This window comes from Gambusia affinis, linkage group LG03 (genome assembly GCF_019740435.1).
Source record: "Gambusia affinis linkage group LG03, SWU_Gaff_1.0, whole genome shotgun sequence".
Lineage (NCBI taxonomy): Eukaryota > Metazoa > Chordata > Actinopteri > Cyprinodontiformes > Poeciliidae > Gambusia > Gambusia affinis.
The window spans coordinates 19,586,955-19,609,202 of NC_057870.1; the positions used below are offsets into that span (position 1 = coordinate 19,586,955).

Consider the following 22,248-nt stretch of genomic DNA (forward strand, 5'->3'; position numbering starts at 1 on the left):
TCTTAATGCGTTCTAAACTGCAAATCACTGCTTTTCCACCAGCTGCTAGTAAATCAAGCAAAAACAAACAAATACAAAAAGAAACACGACTGTCATGCATTCATCTCTTCCTACTGTACTGCTCTGCTGGGGTAAAACCTGTGAGGTATATGACATGTGAACCACATGGTATTATATGTGTTGCGTATTGAGCGCCAGATAATTAGGGACTCAGAGACATGCACGGTACAGCTGTTAAATGTTTGCACTGGGGCGTTTTAGAATGTATTAAATCTGAAACACATGATGAGTGTGGATTAGGAGGAGATGAGAAAATGAGTATGTGGGAGTGTTAGGGAGGCTTGACAGAGTGGGGAACTGAGTGTTTAATGAGGAGAAAGTGAGAACAGAGAAACTATGATTTCAAATGGAATCATTTAGATGGTCCAACAGTGTCACCTGGTGGTTAAGCACTCTTGTTAAAAAGTGGTATATTGTTGCCATTGTTTTCTGAACCTGCTGATATTGATTATGCATTTTAATATGTATGGCCATAGCTTGTAAAGTTTGCCCCTTTTGTGTGTTTTAGCCTAAAGCTTGTGCTCAGCATTGTTCAGTATTCCTAGTTGTTAACGACATCTTCAGGTAAGTGCAGTGGATTTAATTTGAATTTAAGATGTTATTTAACAATAGTCTATTTCTTTGTTTCATGCTGAATATTTTGGTTATGTGTTGTTGTTTTTTTTTACACTTTTGGTAGGACTGTTCTTAAACAGACTGAAACGAATGAGCGTGTTAAAAATGTTTTTCAAACATTTACCAAATGCTTCTTCATGGAGCTTTCACGATTGCAGCCTCAGGTAAGACAGATTTTTTTTATTTCTCCCTTTAAAAGAGACTCACGTCGTTACTTTATTATATGGCTTAATATTAGACTCAGTAAAGCACTTCATTTTTTTTTCTCATAGTGACAAAGATAAAAGAAAAATTAAAAAGGGAAAAGAGTAAAAAAAGATTGATATTGCATTATGACATAAACTAAGTGCAATCAGAATGAACACACAAATCAAAAATATCTATAGATCTAAACCTCTCTGCTAAAGAAAATGGTTTAAATAAAATATGCAGAAGGAAATTAAATGTCCACATTTTCTTGATACTGCAATCTATTTTCCCTACACCCTGAGTGAAGTGTTTGGTTGTGTGATGAAAGCCACGCTATATTAAGCAAAAAAGAATTTGGAAATAATTTGTTGTAGCTAAAGCCTGCAAAAATAACAGATGACAAAATCTTGCATAATCATTGCGCATTTTCATAACTGAAGCAAAAGAAATCATCTTTTATATCTAATAACTTGAGAGAAGAAAATCTCTACAAAGTTTAGAATGTAACTGAAAACGATTCATTATTAAAATAAAACAAGCTTATTTTTACACCACAGGGTTAGCTGAACACCTGAGGTGGAGAACAATTTCCTGCACTCAACAGGAAAATTCACTGCTGATGAATCTTCACCACCATTATCACTTTATCTCCAGCTGAGAGCTCCACTGTTCACACTACACTCCCATAGCTGACACCTCTACTCGACTGACAATGAATTCAAATGATTAATTTACACGTAAAACCTTTGTCCAGATAATCACCTGGAGTGATTGGCGAATATGCTGCCCTGGTGTGTCACTGTGTACTTTTAGCTGAAACTCTCAGCCCTTAGTACAGTTCTGTTGCTTTATCATCCAATTAGAAGTCCTGTATGGCCATATTGTAATTATGTGGCACCTGCATGACATACATAAATATTAAGAGACAGTCAGTAAATGTGGTACTCTGAAAATTCACATACTATCTACAAAACAGTTCTGTGAATGCTGTATATTTCTCTTAGCTTTTATCTATAAGTATAAAGGTGATACACAGTTTTAAAAAGTTATAGAAAATTATGGAAATAGGTTCTTTTGTTTTTGTAGGTTTGAATAAGTATGGTAAATGAAACCACGGAATATGGAAAAATTGTTTCTTTTCATATTTAATGCCTTTGTTTTTCCAGAAGCTAAAACTATAACATAATTCCTAAATGCTCACTATATTTCCAATGCCATTCTTGTTCCTTAAATTGCTTCATCACAATTTTTTATTTTTTTATTTTTTTATTGAAAAAGTTGATTAATTGATGTTAGAAAATTAAAAATTTAAACAACCTGTATTTCAAAACAGGAAAATATCAACCCAGATATGGTATGTCTGTTATTGATTTTTAAATGGAGCCCATCTAGATTGTGGCATTGGAAGAAAAGATGTGAAATATTCTTTTTTTCTTCTTTTTCACACACCATCTTTGTCACTTTTGTGGTTTATGGAAGATGCAGTAATTGGAACACAAATCAGAACTGACTATTTTCCAGTGAGTCTTTTTTTTTTATTACTTTTTATAGTCTCAATAGTATTTTTTTCAAAAAAACTTTTTTAAGTAAGCTTTCACAATTAATTGCACTACATAAAACAAATGGTAACTAAAGATCTGGACTTTAAAGTATGAAATAATTTCACCTCCAATATGGCAAAAACTTAAACGAATACCTGGTTGCTCTGATTTTTTACAACTAAAAAAGCCAGTGAGTGTTCACTACGTCAAATATAATAAGACTGAACTGGAAGTAAAAAAGGTCCCCATTTACAGCCCCAAATGAAAAATAATCTATTTCTCTCACACTTTTTAATTTATATATAATGATTAAGATAATTAGTCATTAATATTTATAAGATATATTTCCAAGGAACTTCCAAATGACTTGTCTCCATCAAGTGTATGTGTTATATTTGAGTTTGCTCGGTTTACATTTGATTTATTTTAGATATAGCAATATTTTAGACATTTAATGCCCGACAGCGCCTGCTCAAAAACATCTCCGTCCGCAGGGAATACATCAAACAGAACCGCCTCGCTCAGGAAAAGCTGGTCTCTCTTCTTCCTGAGTACGTGGTTCCATTTATGATCCACTTGTTGGCCCATGACCCTGATTTCACAAAACCGCATGAGTGTCTGTGGTTCATGTTGGAAGTCCTGATGAGCAAGAATGAGAACAACAGTCACGCGTTTCTTAGGAAGATGGTTGAGAACATCAGACAAATGAAAGTCGCTCAGTGTCCCGAAGATGCAAAGGCATCCAAGGTTTACAGGAGATTCAAATCTCCATTCATTGCTGTCTGACTTGAAGTATCTCCATACGTTGGATCATTTTAGCCTGTGGGAACTTTAAAACCTGGTTTAATCAAGAGCAAAAAAAGAAATTATCCATAGCACGCAGAAATGTATGACACTCTCAGAGACCAACTGCAGCAAGTGACTTTACTTCACACACACAGCAGTTTGGTAGAAAATGTTTTATTTTTTATTAAAAAGATACATTTATTTTTTAAAGAAATGCTCAGTTTACACAAGATTGTGTCTACTAAAAATATCAGAGGCGATTGATTCCATGGACCACGAGGATAGACTGCAGCAGTCCAAATACAATGTGTCATGTGCATTTTCAAAATAATTTCTATAATTTGATTAAACTTATACATAAAATCTAAAAATATGTACATGGAAAAACCTAGATTTTTAATATTGATATTTGCGGTAGGAGCAATCAGAGCCGATGGAAGAGTTATGGTGTTTGTATGGACCTCTGTTTTAGTTGTTGTTGTCACATTGCTCCAAATGTCTCGTATTACATGCCACATTACACATTTGCTCCAGCATTATCACCATACTTTTCAGGACGTCATTTGAAGGGTGCAGAAAGTGACGTGAAGTCTTATCTCCACTATTCAGTTAAAATTTGTTCCTCTATTTCAGACATCTGCGTCTTTAAAAGCCTTCTTCCCACAGTCCCCTCCAAGTCTTCTGATTCCTCTCTTCACCATGCCTTCAGGTCAGTGTGCTCATACATCTTCACTGAGTTTGTCTGCCTTAACTCCTGGGAAAAATGCACAAAACTCTCTAGTGTGAGTAATAGTGTAATGAAGTGTTATTTAGCAGTGCGTAAACAGCTTTTCTTCAACAGAATGAATGAATGAGCAAGTTTGTGCCTTTATATGTAACATACCTATACAGTAACTATTTTTGTTTATATTCAAGTTACTATGACGTGAGGTGTTATTACTTCTCCAAAATCAATACACAGGTTTAATCATTTGCTTTGCCAGCTCATGGGCTTGATCATAGTTACACAAAGACGCTTAACTGCATTGAGTAAGTGTTGGGAGTATTAACAGCTCTATGTGGGGGAATGTGTATGGTTGAAGAGATGCAGAGTAGGTGAGTGCAGGAACGCTGCTTATCAGTGTATGCCCAGACTGGCCCACAGGCAAGAATTATTTACATGAATGGAGCCATTTAGGGACACACTGAAGTCCTGCCAGAAATCACAGTTAATTATTACTCTGTGCTTGTGTGTGTGTGTGGTGAAAGGTAATATTTCACTAGGGACTGAATAGTAATGATATTGTAAAAAGGTGAAAGATCCAAGTTTCATGCATCCCATGTAAGTCATAAATACACAAATAGCGTTGCATTCTTAATACTTAGCTCAAGGGGACCTTCAGATATTTGTTAGTTTGTTTGTCGAGCTGAAATGTCATCTTGTTGAAGGAAGATGTCCTTGTCATAGGAAAAGTATTTTCCCAAAATGCAGTTTCTAACTCTACTCTGGTCATCAAAACAACTTTATAGCTGTTTTTTTTTTCCTTCTTTTTAATAACAACAGCAAAAACAATGAAGCAACAAAACAAGCTGAAGACATTCGATTCGAGTATCCTTGAATTTAGAGTCTTCGTAGATATGTTCAATAACAATTCCTTTCACTAGACCGTGGTAAGAAGCATCAGCTTCATTTTTTACTCAGAGGTGGGGTTCAAAAGATGTGTAAATTGTAATTACAACTAGAAAAAATTGAATTTCCTTTCAAAATAGAATGTGAGGGCTGTAAGCTGAATATTTTAAGTGAAAATTGCAAAAGCATTTGAAGTCAACTGCAGAGGATGTGCCAAAATGTAAGAAACTGGAAGAACCAGCAGCAGAATAAGGCAAAAGCCTGCAAAATGCAAATAAAGAAAACTGTAGAAGAGAAGAGAAAACTTTCAGTCAATGCAAAAATCCCAGCCAAAGACTATTAGAAATATGTGCAGAACACTGCTTACAAAGCTAAGCAGGGTTGGAAGAAGGGTTTGAATTAGCTTTGGAAAAAGGGATGAATTTAGGGTTGTACTGAGATGAGGAATTAGGGATAGAATAAGGTTATAGCAGATTTTTAAAAATAAATTATGGGATGTTGTTCTGTGCATTTCAAAGAGGCCGAAAATGATTGCAAAAATCTGAATATTTCATAAACCGCAGAAGATGTCGGTACCAAAATACATAGTCTGAACGATCAGAATAAGGTAATAGTGGAAAGGTTCAAATAACACATAGTATGCAGAAGTAGTTAGGTGGCACAAGGTGTACTGGGAAAAAAGTAGAGCAATCACACTAGTCGTGATGTTACAGTAAAATTTAGATGTATTTTGGTCCTTTTTAAAAAAAAAACCCAAATAGCAATTAAATTGATTTAATGTAAGTTTTTAATTTTTTTTCAGAGATGCCTCAGGAGAGTTTGAAAAACCACCTGATGTGGGTCAGCAGCTCATTACAGAGGCTGACTGAGGAGGAAGAAGATGAGGAAGACTCAGATAGTAGCAACATGAGGTGAGAAAGGGAAACTCGACAGCGAAATGTGCTAATGTGTGTCTGCTTCCAGCAACATGTTGGAACCCTATTCAGCATGGTGTTCCTATTTCCATTAGTTCCCATTGAGATGGTGGTTAGTCAGTAATTTCCCGTTGCATCATAGCAGAGCGGTCCTGGAGCACAGTGTGGCTTCTCCAAGCATTCATTAGAGGCCGTTAGCTTTGGGGAGAAAAAGAGACGTTATGAGGTCCAATAAATAGAGAAGTAGTTCAGAACAAGAAGCAGAAAGCAGGGAGAAGGTGCACACATTAAATAACATCGCTATGGGAAGAAAAAACATGTACAGTTGTCTTTATTTAAAAGAAAAAAAAGCTAGATTGGGTTGAAAAACATGCATTTAAAAAAAAAAAAGAAGAAAAACAGATGATGTCGTAAAGATGGAGACGGGTGACTTGATACCCTCAGGATGCGGTTTTTGAACAGGGCCTATTATCCCGCCGCCGCTCGAATCTGAAGCTCCATTCAAAAGTCTCTAAGCGAGCCAGCGGTGGTAAATAGTGCCTTACTGCTGCCAAGGCCCTGCAGAGGGCTGCTGCTGTTGGTATGCTGAAGCCAAGTGGATGAGAGGATGAGGAGAGAAATGATGGTATTAGAGCAGGGGTCTCAAACTCCAGGCCTCGAGGGTCGCAGTCCTGCAACCTTTAGTTGTGCCTTTGCTGCAGCACACCTGAATAGAATAATTAATGCTCTGGAGAACTGGTCTACACAAGGTGGAGGTAATTAAGTCATTTCATTCCAGTGTTTTGTACCTGTGGCACATCTAAAAACTGCAGGACTGCGGCCCTCGAGGACTGGAGTGTGAGACCCCTGTATTAGAGGAAATGTGAGAATCATCTTTACTCCTCAGTCTTCACATTGCCTTCAGTGTTGCAGCTGTGCAGCTCGGTGTAGTCTGCTGCAGCATTCTTCATTTCCAAACTGTTTACAATCTATTTTTGTCACAGCAGTCCATAATTTTCACATTTTTTATATCCACTTCAGCCCTCTAAATGATTTCCTCTTTTTAAAAATCATCATACATATTCAGGACACTAATATGACTTAAGAGACTTTTCTCTTTTTGAAGTTTATCAGGTTTATTTCAGAGTTAGGACACTGAAATAGGCTTGTTGAACAAAATGTTGTTTTAGCAATTTGAATTGCATTGCCTCTGCTAACCATGACAGAGAATAGGTCTGTTGCAGGAAGATAGTTGGCTTTTATTTATTTATTTATTAAGTTATTTTTTTGCTTGGGTCCCTTTTTTTTTTTTGTTTATTTTTAGATTTCAGATTAAGAAATATGGTACTGTTTACTGCAAAATTAATGTCAAAGGCTTGAATGTCATAAATTTCAGATTTTTTAACTTGAACTCGTCTTTGTTTATGAGTTACTTAATTTAGGTTTAGGTCAAGGAAGGCCACCTCAAAATTGTTATTTATTAGCCAGCGATAAACCCTTCTAAAGCTGATTCTGATTCGTTTGAGTTGACTTTCTGGTTGGGACACATAACGGTGTCAAAATTTTAATCTTTTAACTGTTTATTTGAAGTGAAGTTGACACAAATTTGTTCACAGTGCTTTTTCTTTACCATGCCATTCACTTTTCGTGCTGCACTACCAGCCTTTTAAATATACATATGTTCTTATATTAAATAATATGTAAAATATGTTCAAATAAATACAGCATGGCGGCTGGACAGTGGCGCAGCTGGTAGCACTGTTGCCTTACAGCAAGAAGGTCCTGGGTTTAATTCCCAGTCCAGCTTTAGTTCATGAGGTTGTGTGAAAACTGTTGGGCTAAAAATGATGACTTCACAGTGGGTTTTTTATGAAAGTGGGAGATGCATAGCATAGTGGAAAAACTGAGACTTGGGTGGGTTCAGTGCCAGGGTGTTAAAAGAGTTAAACCAGACCACCCAAACCACTTGAGTAAATGAGCTGTTTACTGCTCTGTATGCATTGCACCGTGGTCTAATTTCACTAGTATTCTATGTTTTTACATAGACATAGCACCCTGCTTACTCATTTATTTCAAAAAGGAGAAATATTTTCACTGTTCACAATTTTCATCTTGACAAGGAGAAAATACGCAGAGATTACTGATGACTTTTACGTTTAAATAATTGCAGGTGATTTCCTCTACCACCAAACTATTTTTACCCAAATGTTCATGAAACATATTAATTTCATTAATTAACCTGTGATCGCTGCTCTTCCTCCTGTCCTACAGAGGGAACCATAAAGTGTTTGAGGCGTGGTTCCTTCTGGTTCAGTGTGGCTACTGGGTGCAGGTGGTGGTCCAGCTGCTGGTCACATCAGGTCCCGAAGACTGTGGTCCCCTCCTGTGGTTACTGACCTTTTATCATCACCCCACCAACAGGTGGCACCACAGAGCTTCACAGCTGGTGAGAGTTTTTCTCATAAATGGCATTTGCAGTACCTTGCAAAGGTTTTTCTTCACAACCACAGATTTCACTATATTTTATGTGATAAACTAATACAAAATAACTCTTAATTGTGAAGTGGAAAATATGACACATGTTTTTTTACACCTGTGTTCAAATAAGAATCTGAAATGTTTGTATATTTTCAAGCCTTTGTACTGTTATAGCCTGAGAATTTGGCACAACAGCAAACCTGGCGAAACATTGGCTATCTACCTAAATATGGAGGTCCATGATAATTTTGGATGAGCTATGGCCTTTTGATGGTTTGAAAGATCAGAATATAGACAGTTCATAATAATTAGATTTAGGTTATTCTTAAAATTACATCCACATATCCACCTACATCCTGACCACTTCAATAAATTAACGGTCAAAAAAATGCATCACCTATTTCAGAATGATGCTCACTCCTAAAATGGTCTCAAATTAGATTCTGAAGTCTTTGATAAATTATTTTTCTTCTACGAGTCAAATTTACCAGTAGTGCTCTCTAACTTCAACGGATTTTGTTGTTTGTTTTATATGTAAAGAGAATATAAACAAACATTTTTGCTAAATCATAGAATATATTATAAATATAACATCCTTGTCACTCTCGGTCAAATGGAGACCATCGTTGACATTTTGGGCTACCTGCCATCTTGTGGCAGTTCTTAAACATGACTGCTCACACACACTCTCAATATAATCTGATTGAGATTGAGCTATTTTTTTTTTTCCACTTTGCATTCATTTTCTTATTTTGTTGGTCAATTGCCTTAAATCCCAAAATGCATTGAAGGTTGAGTTGTAAAGTGAAAATTTTAAGGTCTGCAAGGTCCTGTATTCCTGTATGATATTGTCCTTTTTGCGCATCTGTTTGCTCCCACCTGTCACTGACTAGACCAAAGTGGTTTGCAATGTGATGCAGATGTCTGTTTTCGCCTGTCTGAGGAGTTATGAGGTGCTGTGAACTTCAGTTGCGTTATGTTGCTCTGCTGGAGCTAAATTGTGAAGAACAGAGTTATAAGGTGCTGACATTTGTTTTGTGAGCTGAGTGGACACAGTGTGGATAAAATCTCATCAAGTCTGCGCAGCATCATAACTCAACCGGGCAACGGTGTGGAAGGTCTGTTATTTTCCTGCAGACAGGTGTGGTGGCGCTGAAAGCCAAAGAGCCAACACAGAGAAGGGAGATACATTAAAGAATAAATAATGGATGACAACACCACCCTCCCTCCCCTCTCCCATGTGAGAGGTAGTGGATAGCTGAAGAGAAGGCGGTGCAGATGAGCGAGGGAGCTGGGTGAAAAGGGGAATGCAGTATTGATTTCTCAGTGAGCGTCTGGCCAGCTGGCCTGAGGTTTGTCTCCATGTCTCCTGTTTGTCCGCCTCCTCTCATAACCATCGGAGACTCACCACCCCTTACGATGACACGCTCATCTCGCCTTAGACTTACTTTCTGTATCTCTTCTAAATAATAAGTGTGTTGATCTTTGTTTGCAGGAAGGTCACAGTTAGTCACATGACCTTTCTGTCTCCAGGTCCAGGCCAAAGCAGCGTGGGACCACCTGTACAGTCTTTTCTCCATTGTAGCTCATCCTCTTCCTGCTGACCACCTGCAGTCTTTTATCAGTCTGCTGGCACCGAAACCTCAGCAGCCGTCACTGGCCCCGTCGTTGACCCTTAACCTTTTGGTTAACTTTGCTACTTTTGGTCAACTTCCACAGAGCATATCAGCAGAGATTACACAGAAGGTGAGGAAATGATCTTCCCTTAAACATCACATTTGTCCTGTTACCACAAAATCTAGTGTATTTGGTTGGGATTTCATATGATAGACCAACACAAAGAAGCCCCTAATTATGAAAGAAATCAAAATACAAGGTTTTCAGGCCTGATTTCAACTAAATAAGTCTGTGGTGAGAATGACTAGTTTTATATTCAACCTGTTTTACTGTAGCCTGGTAAAGACCAACCCCTAGTACTACACATTACTTCATACAGAGGGTCTGGGCTCTCGGCTGTTGAGAAACAAATACTTCTTGGAGGCATGCACTGTGTTGAGGTTTTAAATTTTACCCAATAACTAAAGTTCTCCACTGCAATGAGAGAAGTTCTGATCCGTACAAGGCGGCTGTTGATGTTAATTTAATATTTGGAAGGGTTTCCAACACGGACTGAATGGCTTTCATCACTTCCTCCACTGCCGTTGGTAAAACTACAGGCAGACAACAATTCTAAAAGAGTGCAGAAAATCCACATCATCGTTTACAACTTCTCCTTCTGTTCGCTGGTTGGCCCAGTTAAAATTGACCGGAGACAATCCGTGTCAAGGGTAGAAAGGCCAGACTGCACTGGAAGCAAGAATTGTTTTCGACTGACTGTTTAGTCCAATACCATTTAAATAATATCCAGAGTGTGATCAAGCTGGTCACTGAAGGCCTCAGAGATTTATTTGTTTCAACATTAAAGAACAAACCACATCATGAAGACCAAGAAACGCATCAGGCAGGTCAGGGACAAAGTTGCGAAACGTTTAAGACAGGCAGGCTCACAAAGCATTATTCAATCCATCATTCATAAATGGAAAGACTATCACTTACTCTCTTGTTAAATTTACAGGGTGAGTAAGAAGAAAATAGTTTAGAGAAACTGCCTAGACATCCATCGTAACCTTGAGGAGCTTCATCTCAAGTGTGAGATTGTGCTAAACAAATACTAGTCATACACTCCAGAAAACAGGCTATTATGGAAGAGCAAAGGAGAAGCCATGTACAGGACACAGCAAACGTAAACAAAAGGCTGTGGTCAGTAAAGACAGAATGTTCTGGGAAAAAAATAACAAAATCACTCTAACACCATCTCCAGCATGACCATAACCTGCTGGAGGCTGCAAGAGACCTGCAGTGAGACTGGAGGTTCCAAAACTTCCCCAGACTTAAACTTAGATCTACGTTTAAGTGTAGATCAAGACAAAAGAGAGGGGGAAGCCATGCCACACATTTCAGTTTCCTCATGTATAAAAATTAACTTAAGAATTACTCACTTCTGGTTGGTTCATCATTTACAATTTCTATAAAATACATCAAGCTTTGTGGTGACAAGATAGAAAAAAAATCTGAATCTGTATTCCACGCATCCCACAGTGATGCGTGGAATACACAAAAATAATAATCAGCTAGTTGATTTTTGCAATGAAATGTTCAGTAACTTTAACAGATGAGCAGTAGGAGGCCTAAATTCCCCAAGCAGAAGACAACTAAGCAATGCAGTCTATTAAAAGATCTTCTGTTATTATAATGAGCAGGTTTGGTAGTTGGGAACAACATAGCTGAAGGTTTAGGAGTACTAATAAAAACATCTTATGAAAACACTTGATTTAACGTTTATACTCTCAGTAATGTGATTTCTAGCGGTTTATTGATTACTATTACTCTTTGTCACATCCTCTTTTTTCTTCAATAAACATTTGGTACAGAACCCAAGAAGACATTCACAATCACAAAAAATATCTAAAGCACTTAGATTTTTTTATTTTTATTTTTCATTTTTCTTTATTTCCTTTACATAGGCTGTCCTGATTGTTCAGCTTTAACTTTGTAAAAAAGCACCTATCCAGAATTTAAATATCTTGTGTAGAAAACATATATTGTTTATTTCAAGAGAAAAAGGCTTAATAGAAATTAAGTGCATAAAATGTTTAAAAATAATTATTTGGTTCTTACAAGTAGGTAAAAAAAGACCTTAAGGGAACAAAAGCACTTCTAAAGAAAGGACCATTTAATTGAATATCTCAGTTTTTGGATGTAAAGGACTAATACCTTTTTCCTTTCATCTTATCTTGTAGTTATTACAAGGGGATGATAAAGTTCCATCTTAGATTTTCTTATTGAAAAAAGAAGTTCAGGGTTCAGCTTCTTTCCTGCCCAAGCCATTTTGAAATGATGAAAGAAAAAGAACATCTGCATAAAATAAAATCTAACCATCATCTTGGTTATTTAATAGTTGCAGTACACCCTAAATTCTCTTATATTTTGCTTCCAAGAAGCCAGACTTTATTCAGATTACCTAAATTGATTTTCAACAATATTTCCTCAGGCTTTCCAAACACTTTTGGAAACTGGCTCCTTTTTAAATTCATTTTCCGTCCAGTCCTTATACCTAACTATTTTAAGATTTTTCTCATTAATTGTGAAACCACTTGAAAGTAAGCTATGAATCATTCAGGCATAAATACATGCTTGTAATTTAAGGAAGGGGCTGGCAGAGGGGAAAAGATGCTTTCTGAGTTACTCAGAGGTAATTGTGGGTTTTCAGAATTATTTCTGTCAATTGAAATCCCACCTTTTTTCCTACAGCAGTTTGATGAGACCAGATCTTTTCCTTTTCAGCTTCTCATGGGCAACAACTTGTTGATTGTGTGTGTGTGTGTGTGTGTGTGTGTGTATGTGTGTGTCACTCCAGGTGGTGCATCAGTCTGGTCTGCAGGATGAAGCAGCACGTGTTCTCAGCTCGCTGCGTCTCGGACTGAATGACCGAGGCAGCTTTGCAAACGACAGAGTTCATCTCAGGATCGAGGAACTTCACAACACAATAAAAAACAAATGTAAGCCAGATGGACGCTCACAAACTGACACATAACTTCGCTGCTGTGTTGTCCTTCGGTGGCGGGAGGTTGTCGGGAAAACTACACAGCGAGGACAGATTAGAGGACATGTGGAGGACACAGTTAGAAACACACACGTGAGACAGTTGCATGTCCCACAAACGCTGTTAAGCAGTGAAAGATGCCCGTGTTGGGAAGCATCGGCGTGTACGTGTCAGAGTCCGCCCGCTCACTAAGTTTCTACACCATAAGTCCCATCAAACTGCACAGGCTGAACGCAAGGCAACAGCAAGAAATCCCCAACAGTACCAGTGATTGTGCTTTACCCAAGGATGGAGTGTAGATTATTGTAAGTATGTTATAAATAAATAGTTCTGCTCGTTTGTGTATTGTGTATTTCTTTGTAATTGGGAAGAATCACATTTACTACAACAAACTCACAAATGTAAGCACCCATTGTGAAATACTTAATATTTCAGATTTCTTTGAGGAATGTAGACATTTCCTTGATATCTAGTTATAACTTGTGACTTTACAGTGACATTGGATTTATTTTATTTACACCTGAAAAAAAAGAAAAGATAAAAATCTATCTACTTTCCTGTATGTGTTCAGACAAGAGATGCATTTATGTCAAAGCACAGGATATTTTGTGTTGTTAATCTATGAATATGGTTTCTAACTCATTCACCTCAGAAAATGTATGTAGAATCTTAGAGCATTTTCTGAACTGAGTTATTAACAAAAATAAATTTTCCTATGGTATCATGAGTTGCATCAATGTGCTTGCAGAAAGAGAAACAGTGACTTGCTTTGTTCTCTTACAGGGTAAAGTTATAATATTTAATTTTCACTCATGCCAGATTTTGATTTTAGTTGCTTCTGTTTGCTTTCATTATTTGTTGTTTAAAAAGATGTAATCTTTCAAAGCAGCGTCTGTCTGGACTATATGGAAAATTTGCAAAGTGGAGCAGGTGTTGTCTAGTTGTGCAGCATTTTAACTTTTTTTATTTTCAGGTTGTCCCACAAATTTGGAGGAAAATTTACAAGTAGATTTCTGTATTTCTTACATTAGACTTAACCAAGTTTACTTCTGATATTTTGAACCTACTTGGCTAAAGTTCTTTAAATTTGGGTTTTGCTGATTTTGTTATGTACTGCATAGGATGGGTCTCATTAATAGACGTCTGTGTGATATAAAAAAAAAACATTGGGATAAAGGAATTTGAGTTCAGGATAAACAGAAAACACAAGAAGCAACTGGTTTATATTTGTGGAAATGTTTATTTAATATAAAAATATTATTTTTCTACAATTCATTATGCCAACACAGAAAAATGCCCTGAGCTGTCTAGGGTCAGTCTTAATGCAGTCAAGTGTGAAAATAGGAATAACCTTTGTGAAATTTACCTTCCCTTAAAAAATTTCCAGTCTAAACTTCAAAGAACCATTTAAGACTAAACAGATGTGAAGTCATCCCTAAACACACCTATGACATCATCAACTCAAGCTCACAGCGTTAAACATGTCTGAGCTTTTATCTGTGAAATTCTCATTTTTCCTCCATTAACGTTCAAAGACAATGAGGAATGATGGTTTTTATTTTTTGCCTGACAACGCTGTTCTGCTGCGAACAGCTTGCGTAGTCTCATTGTAATCGAATACGCTGGAGCTTTCCAGTTGGCTGTAGAGCACAAAGGCAGCCTTCTGGTGTTCCTGCAGAGTCCCAGAGAAAGACGGAGCGAGTGCTGCATCCTCGTTCATCCTCCGGGCCAAACTCTTGTCGTCTCTGTCCGCATTCCGCAAACCTACAAAAGAACACAAAAGACACACACATTGAAACATTGCGCAACATTTGGTCATAGTTTCAAATACTCAACATGAGGTGAACCAGATCAGTAAATAAATTAAGAGTCCATAGCAATCTGGGCCACGACGCATTAAACTGTAGTTTAGAAGCTTAGCCTTATTTGTCTAAATATTTATCAATGATGAAGATTTAATATGCATGGCTTAATGGTAGTTAGTGGCACTAATATGTATGAATGTTTCTCTCTTGCTGCCATTAACTCTATTCTCTTAGTTTTTCTATTTTTCTGTCAGTAGTAAGTAGTCTTGGTTCTTCCGATATGAAGCCATTGACAGATCTATTGCTGCCATTAACTGTGTACTATTTTCATGGAGCATGACCCTGGCCCAGTGTGTGACATGCAGTTTACAGATCAGTTGGTTTCCTTCAAAAACAAGTATTAATAATCAAACAAAGCTTACACTTTGGGAAATAAATTATCACTTATTTCCCTGATAATTGCATCAAATGAAAGTTGTAACAGTTCAATTGAATGAAGCATGAGCTGTTTGTTTGTGACGTGCCAGATGGAAGCGGCTTTTGATCCTGTTGTTGGTGGACTGGACTCCTGTTCCTGCTGAACTGAGCCAGTAGTTCTATAGGACTGATTATCAGCTCAGTAGGCACAGGAATCCCAGCCCAAATGTCTTTCTCATCCAAAGTTGGCTGTGAACAGATTATTTTCTAGTTTCCCTTTAATGACACCAACGCAAACCTACAAGAAACCCGATTTGTGCGCATTCAAGACTGTTCTATTTCTGTAGCCGTCAACATAGTTGGAAGCTCTTGGCTGAATGGTCAAAGTGGTTTGAGAATACTGATGCAAAGCTGGCAAAGAAAGAATACTGCTGTTATACCTCTGAGTCTCCAAGCAAGGATAGTTTCACCTGCCTATCAGCTGACTTATATAGGGGCAAGCCAGCTCTAGTTGATTTAAGTGCTGACACATGGTTTGAGCAACCAGACCGCTGCAGGATTGAAAAGCATGAGTATTTGAAGTATTTACTCAGGCAAAAACAATATTGCTAAGCTGAGTTAGTTTGATATTATTGTATTGAAAGAAATGGCATGGAGAGATGTCTGATGCAGATTTTATACCATTCGCTAATGTCAAAGTCCCACCACAACTGCTGTTATCCTGCATCTTCCTCCTAAGGCATATTAATGGTCATAACTAGCTTAGAAGTGGTTCATCCAGGAAAATTTATGACACAAATGTTTTGTGAAAGAGACCACTATCTTCATAGAAGGTGAACCTTCACTGCACCATCAACTTTTTGTGGCCCCTTTCTTCTAGGACTGGCCTGTACCTGATTTGTCTGCCATGCTCCTCGTTCTTCCTGGTGCCTCTAAGGCCTTCACAGCTGGATTTATGCTGACTTGAAACTACACACAGCTGGACTCAACTACCAGTCAGGTGTTATCTGAAGTCAGCTGGTTGCACTTGGTTTTATTAAGAAATACCAGAGTAAAGAGGCAAAACAATAATCAGGTTTCCTTCCACTTTGTAAATTCTCACCACTTTGTATCAATCTGTCATATAAAATCCACACAGAGTTGTGGTCGTATTGTGATGTGAATACCTGTGTGAGGCCGTGTAAAATGCAAAAATGATCACATCTCATCACCTTCTCTGTTGCCCGCACACTGCCTCATTTCAGACTAAAGAATTTTCCAATACGCTCTTTGAAATGCAATCCAATGGATTTCAGCTTTTTGAAATGCACTTGACATGAAAGAGACAATCGGTTTAAACACACATGAGGAGAAGATGTGGGCTTTTTGTGGGGCAAATCAGTTTATTTTCGGAAGCTTTATACAGCGTTGCTTGATCCTTTGATGTGCAGAAAACCATTTCCCTTCCCATTAGAGAGTAATAAATCACCCTTTAGATTCAGGCTCTGATGGCAATTCCTCTTTTTTTCTTTTTTTTTTTTTTACAGGCCTTTGATGGTCATTACTCTTTTAACAGGCCCTAAATATAGGTCTAAAAATGGCAAGCTCCACATGGCCCTCATTGCTAATTCACACATCTGTCCTCGTTTAGTCGTCATTTTGTCGTCGCCGATGTAGAGCGCAGTAATACCTCCTCACTCCATATATTTTCTAGCAGATGATATAAAAAAGGAACCAAGACTGACCAGTTTGAAATCCATTTTCAGCCATCTGTCATGGCTTAGATCAAGGAGCAGAGTGATCTACGTAGAACTGCATCACAATTAGCCTGTTGCACATCAGACTCTTTGCAGACTGCACACACACACACACACGCACGCGCACACCCCCCCACACACACACACACAATGCAGCTGTAGTTAATGCTTTAAGTTGGTATGTTACACTCGTTAACAAACATCCCAGCTGCAGATATTAACAGATTGGCTGTCAGAAGATGAGCGCACTTAGCTGGAAGGAGATTTTATTTATTTATTTATTTTTTTGGTTAGTTAGAACATGCAAATATTGCGCAACTAGTGGTGTGACTATTCCATGGTGATTCCCTTTTGACCTGAGCGTGTGAAGACAGTTATTGATCAATGTGTTTGCTGAAGAAACATGCACCTTCTTGCACAGCACCTGTATGTTTTTATCGTTTTTCTGCTAATGTGGGAGTCTTCTCTCAGTAGGATCTTCAAACGAAGCATGTCGCAGGACCAAGCTAAAAATTCCAGCGGGTGTTTTACAAGGTCTCAGAGTCTGAGACTAAACAAAAGACGCTTACGTAATGCAAATTAAATCTACTGTATAAAAGCACTTAATAGATCCAATAAAGTTAGAATCGCATCTAACCCGCCGAAGAACCTTGAAAATGTTTTCAGGAGATTCATCGTTGACGCTTTGGCCTTGTTTTCCTTCTCTGAGTGGGAACGTGTGAGAACTTGCCTCTCTGTGTCTGGGCTGCCTCAGGCTCAGATTAGATCAGAAATCAATGCACATCAGCCAGAGACGCCTCAGCAGCACTTTTCACCACCAGAGTCATTTTAAGCCTAAACCTCCAGATTCTTTAAGCACCAAAAAGATTAGATTTTTTTTCGGGGGTTTTAAAGTGATTTAAATTTGCCTTAATTTAAATATATATATATATAGATAGATATATAGATATATTACATCTGTCTCCCAGTTTGATTGCAAAGTCGAAGAACTGTTTGCATTTTTTCTGTGAGGATGTGAGTCGGTTGAATTGGCCAACATTTAAAGACTCGCGCCTTAAATCTTGGTATGGCATTTTGCAGCTGTAAGGCAGTAAAAATGAACTGCAACAAGCCAAGAAAGAGTTTCACACAAAGTTTCCCCAGTAAATTTAGAAAGTTCTAGTTCAGCCTTCAGTTTTTATAATACAGCTATGAATTAAGAGGCCTGAGAGATATTGAATAGTACATTTTAAATATTTTTGCCAAGTTTTGGTGCATATTTGAGGGAGAAAAAGAATCTCTCAAAAAAGTCAGTGCTTCTTTCACCTGATAGATAACAAGCTTAGCATTTAGAGTTGTCATTAAAAGCATACATGCACTCATTTGCATAAATAAATGTATTTTGGGCTTTTGATGATTTATTTGGACCAATTTTTTTGTAATAATGAAAAAATGTAATGCTATACCTCCATAATAAATTTTAAAAACAGTGACTGAGTGGACGATTTTGAATTTAGTGTGGATTTTTTTTTCTAATAAATTGGGTCAAAATACAGGAGAAAAAAGTTAATAAAAATATATTTACATACAGACTTATTTATGTACAAATATTAGAATAAATTTAGCTTAGCAAGTTGCAGAAAAAATTTTGATTTTTGTGTTAAGCATACTTGTTAAATTCCAAAAGAAATTTTGATGTGTGTTATGGATCACAGTTCTCTTAGAACACCCCAGTGTTTACTTTGTAGATGTTGATTTTTTTTAGTGAAGTTAAACAATATGGGAGTTTGGCGTTCCGCCCATTTTGTGCAAAACAAACTCATGGCATAAATTGGAGGCATGTCTTCCAAGAAATGCGATTTAGCTGAAAATATGGCATGGAAATCTCTTATATCAATTTATACATCTGAATAATGACTCGAACATAAACATTTAAACTTTGGTTTCTGATTTAAAGCTGATGTAAACCAGAGGGAGGAGAGAGCTTCACCCGCTGGTTGAGACATACATCAAACTCATACCATACTTTTTACATTTTTATCTATTAACCTTTTTGACTTGTTCAGGTACACTTTGAAAACCATCATTTCCTCTTCCTTCACAGTTATGTGCTTTGAATAACTGTGAAGTAATATACATGTATGGCAATGTATATTATACATTATTTTGTGTAACATACATTATACAAGATGTATAATGTGTATTTATATAATATACAAATATTGACAATAATGTACATTTTGTATAATGTACATTTTACAAAATAATATACATGATTTTGTATAATGTTGTGATTAATTTCTAATATGTGGGATAACAACTTTGCTTTTATGTAATTGCATTTTACATCCCATTTGTTGCCTTTTTATTGATATTCATTTTTAAAATATTTTTTATTGAATTTTACATATAGTTTTGATGTTTTGGACACTGACAGACTGAATAAGAAATAAGATTCAAATAAAACACATCAAATAAAATAACCCCTCGTCACTGCCAAAGTTATGTTATTGTTCCGTCCAACCAAAGACCTGTCCTTATATTACGACAGGTTTTTACAAGTTTGAACTGTAGTAAAAAAATGACATTGAATTTTCTTTAGTTGTTTAAATTCAATGTTTTTAATAGGCTCTATAAAGAGATTAACTCTAACATAGTTCTAACAATAAACCATGAGGTTTGTGGTTGCAACCTTATGAAATGTAAAAAGAGGGAAAAAAAAGTATTATTCATACTTCTGCAAGGCACTGTAACCTGAGTTAAAATGTATTGCATCAGTCTGAAGCACTGCTATATTTTGCTGGCAGGTCTAACTTTTACTTTGACTGACAGAATGCTGTACTGTCAGATTGTGGTCGCTGCTTTGTATTTGATTAAATCTATGTCGGTAAGCAGAGTCAGGGTCTCACTAGGCCTCATTAGCACACAGCATGTAGACCCACCAAGGTGTTTTGCTCTCCACTTTTGCCAGGATTACAGAGCCCGATAAAGGCATCATGTGCAGAATCATCCTGGATATATGGATCAAAGTGTGTGGGAAGGTTTTACATGCAGGCGCTGGAAAACGATGACTGGGATAAGAGCTCGAGAAAAAAAAAAAAAAAAGGTGAAAAACGATCTAGAAACAGCAAAGAAGCAGAAGATAAAGAGATTGTGGGACGGCTCCACTGTCTCCACACACATTTCTTTTCTTTCCATTGTCTCCCTGTCTGGGTCAAGCTCTCCTCAGGTGCAGAACTTAGCCACTGTGAACAAAGAGGAAATCAATCACTGTTCACCAATCAGCTAAGCTCTGTATCTGGCTGGAGAGAGGGTTCAGAAGCTGGCTCAGGCGCTGACGAGTCCCCCTCATCGTCGTCATTTCAAATCACCGTCTCCTCAAACATCACGCAAACCCTTAAATAATCAGGCCTTCTAGAGTTCTGCCTTCTTCAGTGTGTAAGTGCGTGAAGATGTTTGTGCATTGAAGGAGATCTGGTTGCCAGAGCAGCCGGCGGGGTCAGGACTGTGTGGTAATCCCTGGCAATGTGATTTTATCATAAGCCACAAATCAGCACGCCAGGAACCCTCACAGCCCAGACATGAAAGAACAAGATCTCCTCTCTGCCTCTCCTTTCCCTCCCTCTCTCTCTACCTGCTGAATCGGACTCCAGCTCACTGCTAACACCCTGAAAGTAAAAAACTTTCTCTGCTCTGGCCTCCTGTTTTTCTCCCCTCACGTCTGCCATAAGAACTCAGCCGTGAAAGACCACAACTGCAGATCATTCACTGCCTTACTCTCACCCGCTATTTCCTTGGTTACCCTTCTTCTCGTCTCCTATTCGCCACGCTTGGCTGACCCGGCGATATGCCCCTCATTAAGCGGATCAAGAGGGATTCCAAAGGCATGTACCGGGGGGAGGAAAATTACAAGACAGCAAGCAGGGAAGGATGGAAAAAAGAAAAAAAAAAAGGTACTGAAAGACCACCCTAATACTCTAAAGAGTTGTGCTTTTCAGGTTCAAAAACAAAGTGGGGGAGGAAGCACGCCTTCATAGACATGTTGTTTTCAGTTAAAACCCACTCAGCCTGCCTCAGCAAAATCAACATAATCCACTGTGATTGAGACTGAATGTTTGGGGGAAAGGGAAGAGTACTGGGAGGACTGTTCAAGTCAGGGTTCCTACACATTTTCTATGTAAATATCCAATCTTAACATTCCAGTTCAGTCTTCTTAAAATATCAGATACCAAAATGCACAGAGCATAAAATCATATTTCTGCAGTGGACATAATGAGGGCTGCAAAAATAAAAAATAAATAAATAAATGAAAGGAGCAATGAAAGTAAAGCCATGAAGGGCATGAGCAAGGAAGGGAGAGAGCAGAAGGAAAAAAGAATGAGATAGTATATAATAAATGACATGAAGGAAGGAAAACAGAATGACAAAAACAAGGACGAACTAAAGGAAGAAAGAGAATGATACGTGGGACAGAAGGAAGTAAGGATCAAAGTAAGAAATGGAAAATAGGAACAAAGACATAACATAAGGAATCATAAGAAAAGAAGTATAAAAGAAGGGACAGAAGAAGATAGGAAAGACACGAGGATCAAAGGAAGGAAGCAAGGAAGTAAATAAAGAAGAGCACAAGGAAGGAAGGTGGTTACAAGAAAAATATTAAAAAGGACAGGGGGATAGAGAAAGAAACATGGAGCAGAATGACATCTAGGAGCAAAGAAAAGAGGGAAACAATGAACTGCTTGAAGAAAGAATGACGACATGACCGCAAGCGAGGTAGGACCCAAGGAGGAAGGAAAGACATCATTCCATGATCCACTGGAACACGGAAAAATATCCGCGAATGTAATATTTCTTAATACTCTAGCTTCCTTTTTCAGGCTTATTCAAACCTTGAGAACGCTGAAATCAAGTTCCAGACTGTGTAGGAACCCTGTCAAGCAAAAAAAAAAAAAAAAAAAAGACTATTTAGGAACACAAACTAGGTAGGGAAACATAAATCCACCTCCCTACAGAGAGATATGAAAAGGCAGCAAGGAGGTCTGTTCATCCATCATTTTAATTGGAGTGAGATCTCAGATGACCAGTGGGATCCACTGATGTTTATGGGGGCTTGCTTGGGTCGGTCCGATGGGAAGTCATAGTAAAAGTTGGAGTATTAATCTCTAAATGCTTCTTCTGCTCTTCTGAGGTGAGAGGAGGAGGAGGAGGAGGATGGCAGAAGGATGTGGGAATGCTTGTGGCAGCGTATCTGTGTCAGTGAGATTTATCAGGACAGAGCCGGATGCCAAACACTTGTAGAGAAAGCCTTTCACATCCAGAGCAAATGTGGGGAAAAAACTGTATGTGAAGATCAAAGCTGGTCGTGGCAGCTCGACAAAGCGGTGAGGTTGATGTTGGACAAGTTTTTAGCTGTACCTTCTGACAAAGTCTGAGTTTACCAAGGTCACGGATGCCTTCTCAAGTGTTATTAGGTGGAGGGAGGAGAAATAATGACGCAG

General features: G+C 37.8%; 2 protein-coding genes across 7 annotated transcripts in view; one reads left to right on the plus strand and one right to left on the minus strand.

Annotated features, from left to right (window-relative positions):
* The window catches only part of fancc (FA complementation group C), a 32,716-nt gene extending 19,564 nt beyond the window's left edge, over positions 1 to 13,152 (plus strand). For both annotated transcript variants that reach the window (XM_044111899.1, XM_044111898.1), the window contains 7 exons: positions 569 to 624; positions 740 to 839; positions 3,825 to 3,900; positions 5,603 to 5,711; positions 7,965 to 8,139; positions 9,705 to 9,917; positions 12,628 to 13,152. In XM_044111899.1, the coding sequence (XP_043967834.1) occupies positions 569 to 624; positions 740 to 839; positions 3,825 to 3,900; positions 5,603 to 5,711; positions 7,965 to 8,139; positions 9,705 to 9,917; positions 12,628 to 12,804 (906 nt within the window). In that variant the 3' untranslated portion in view covers positions 12,805 to 13,152. The remainder of the gene's footprint in view (positions 1 to 568; positions 625 to 739; positions 840 to 3,824; positions 3,901 to 5,602; positions 5,712 to 7,964; positions 8,140 to 9,704; positions 9,918 to 12,627) is intronic.
* An 881-nt stretch (positions 13,153 to 14,033) lies between these two features.
* LOC122828765 (aminopeptidase O (putative)) overlaps positions 14,034 to 22,248 on the minus strand; it is a 93,651-nt gene continuing 85,436 nt past the window's right edge. For all 5 annotated transcript variants that reach the window (XM_044112617.1, XM_044112618.1, XM_044112615.1 and 2 more), the window contains one exon: positions 14,034 to 14,577. The gene's annotated coding sequence lies outside the window, so the exon portion shown is untranslated. The remainder of the gene's footprint in view (positions 14,578 to 22,248) is intronic.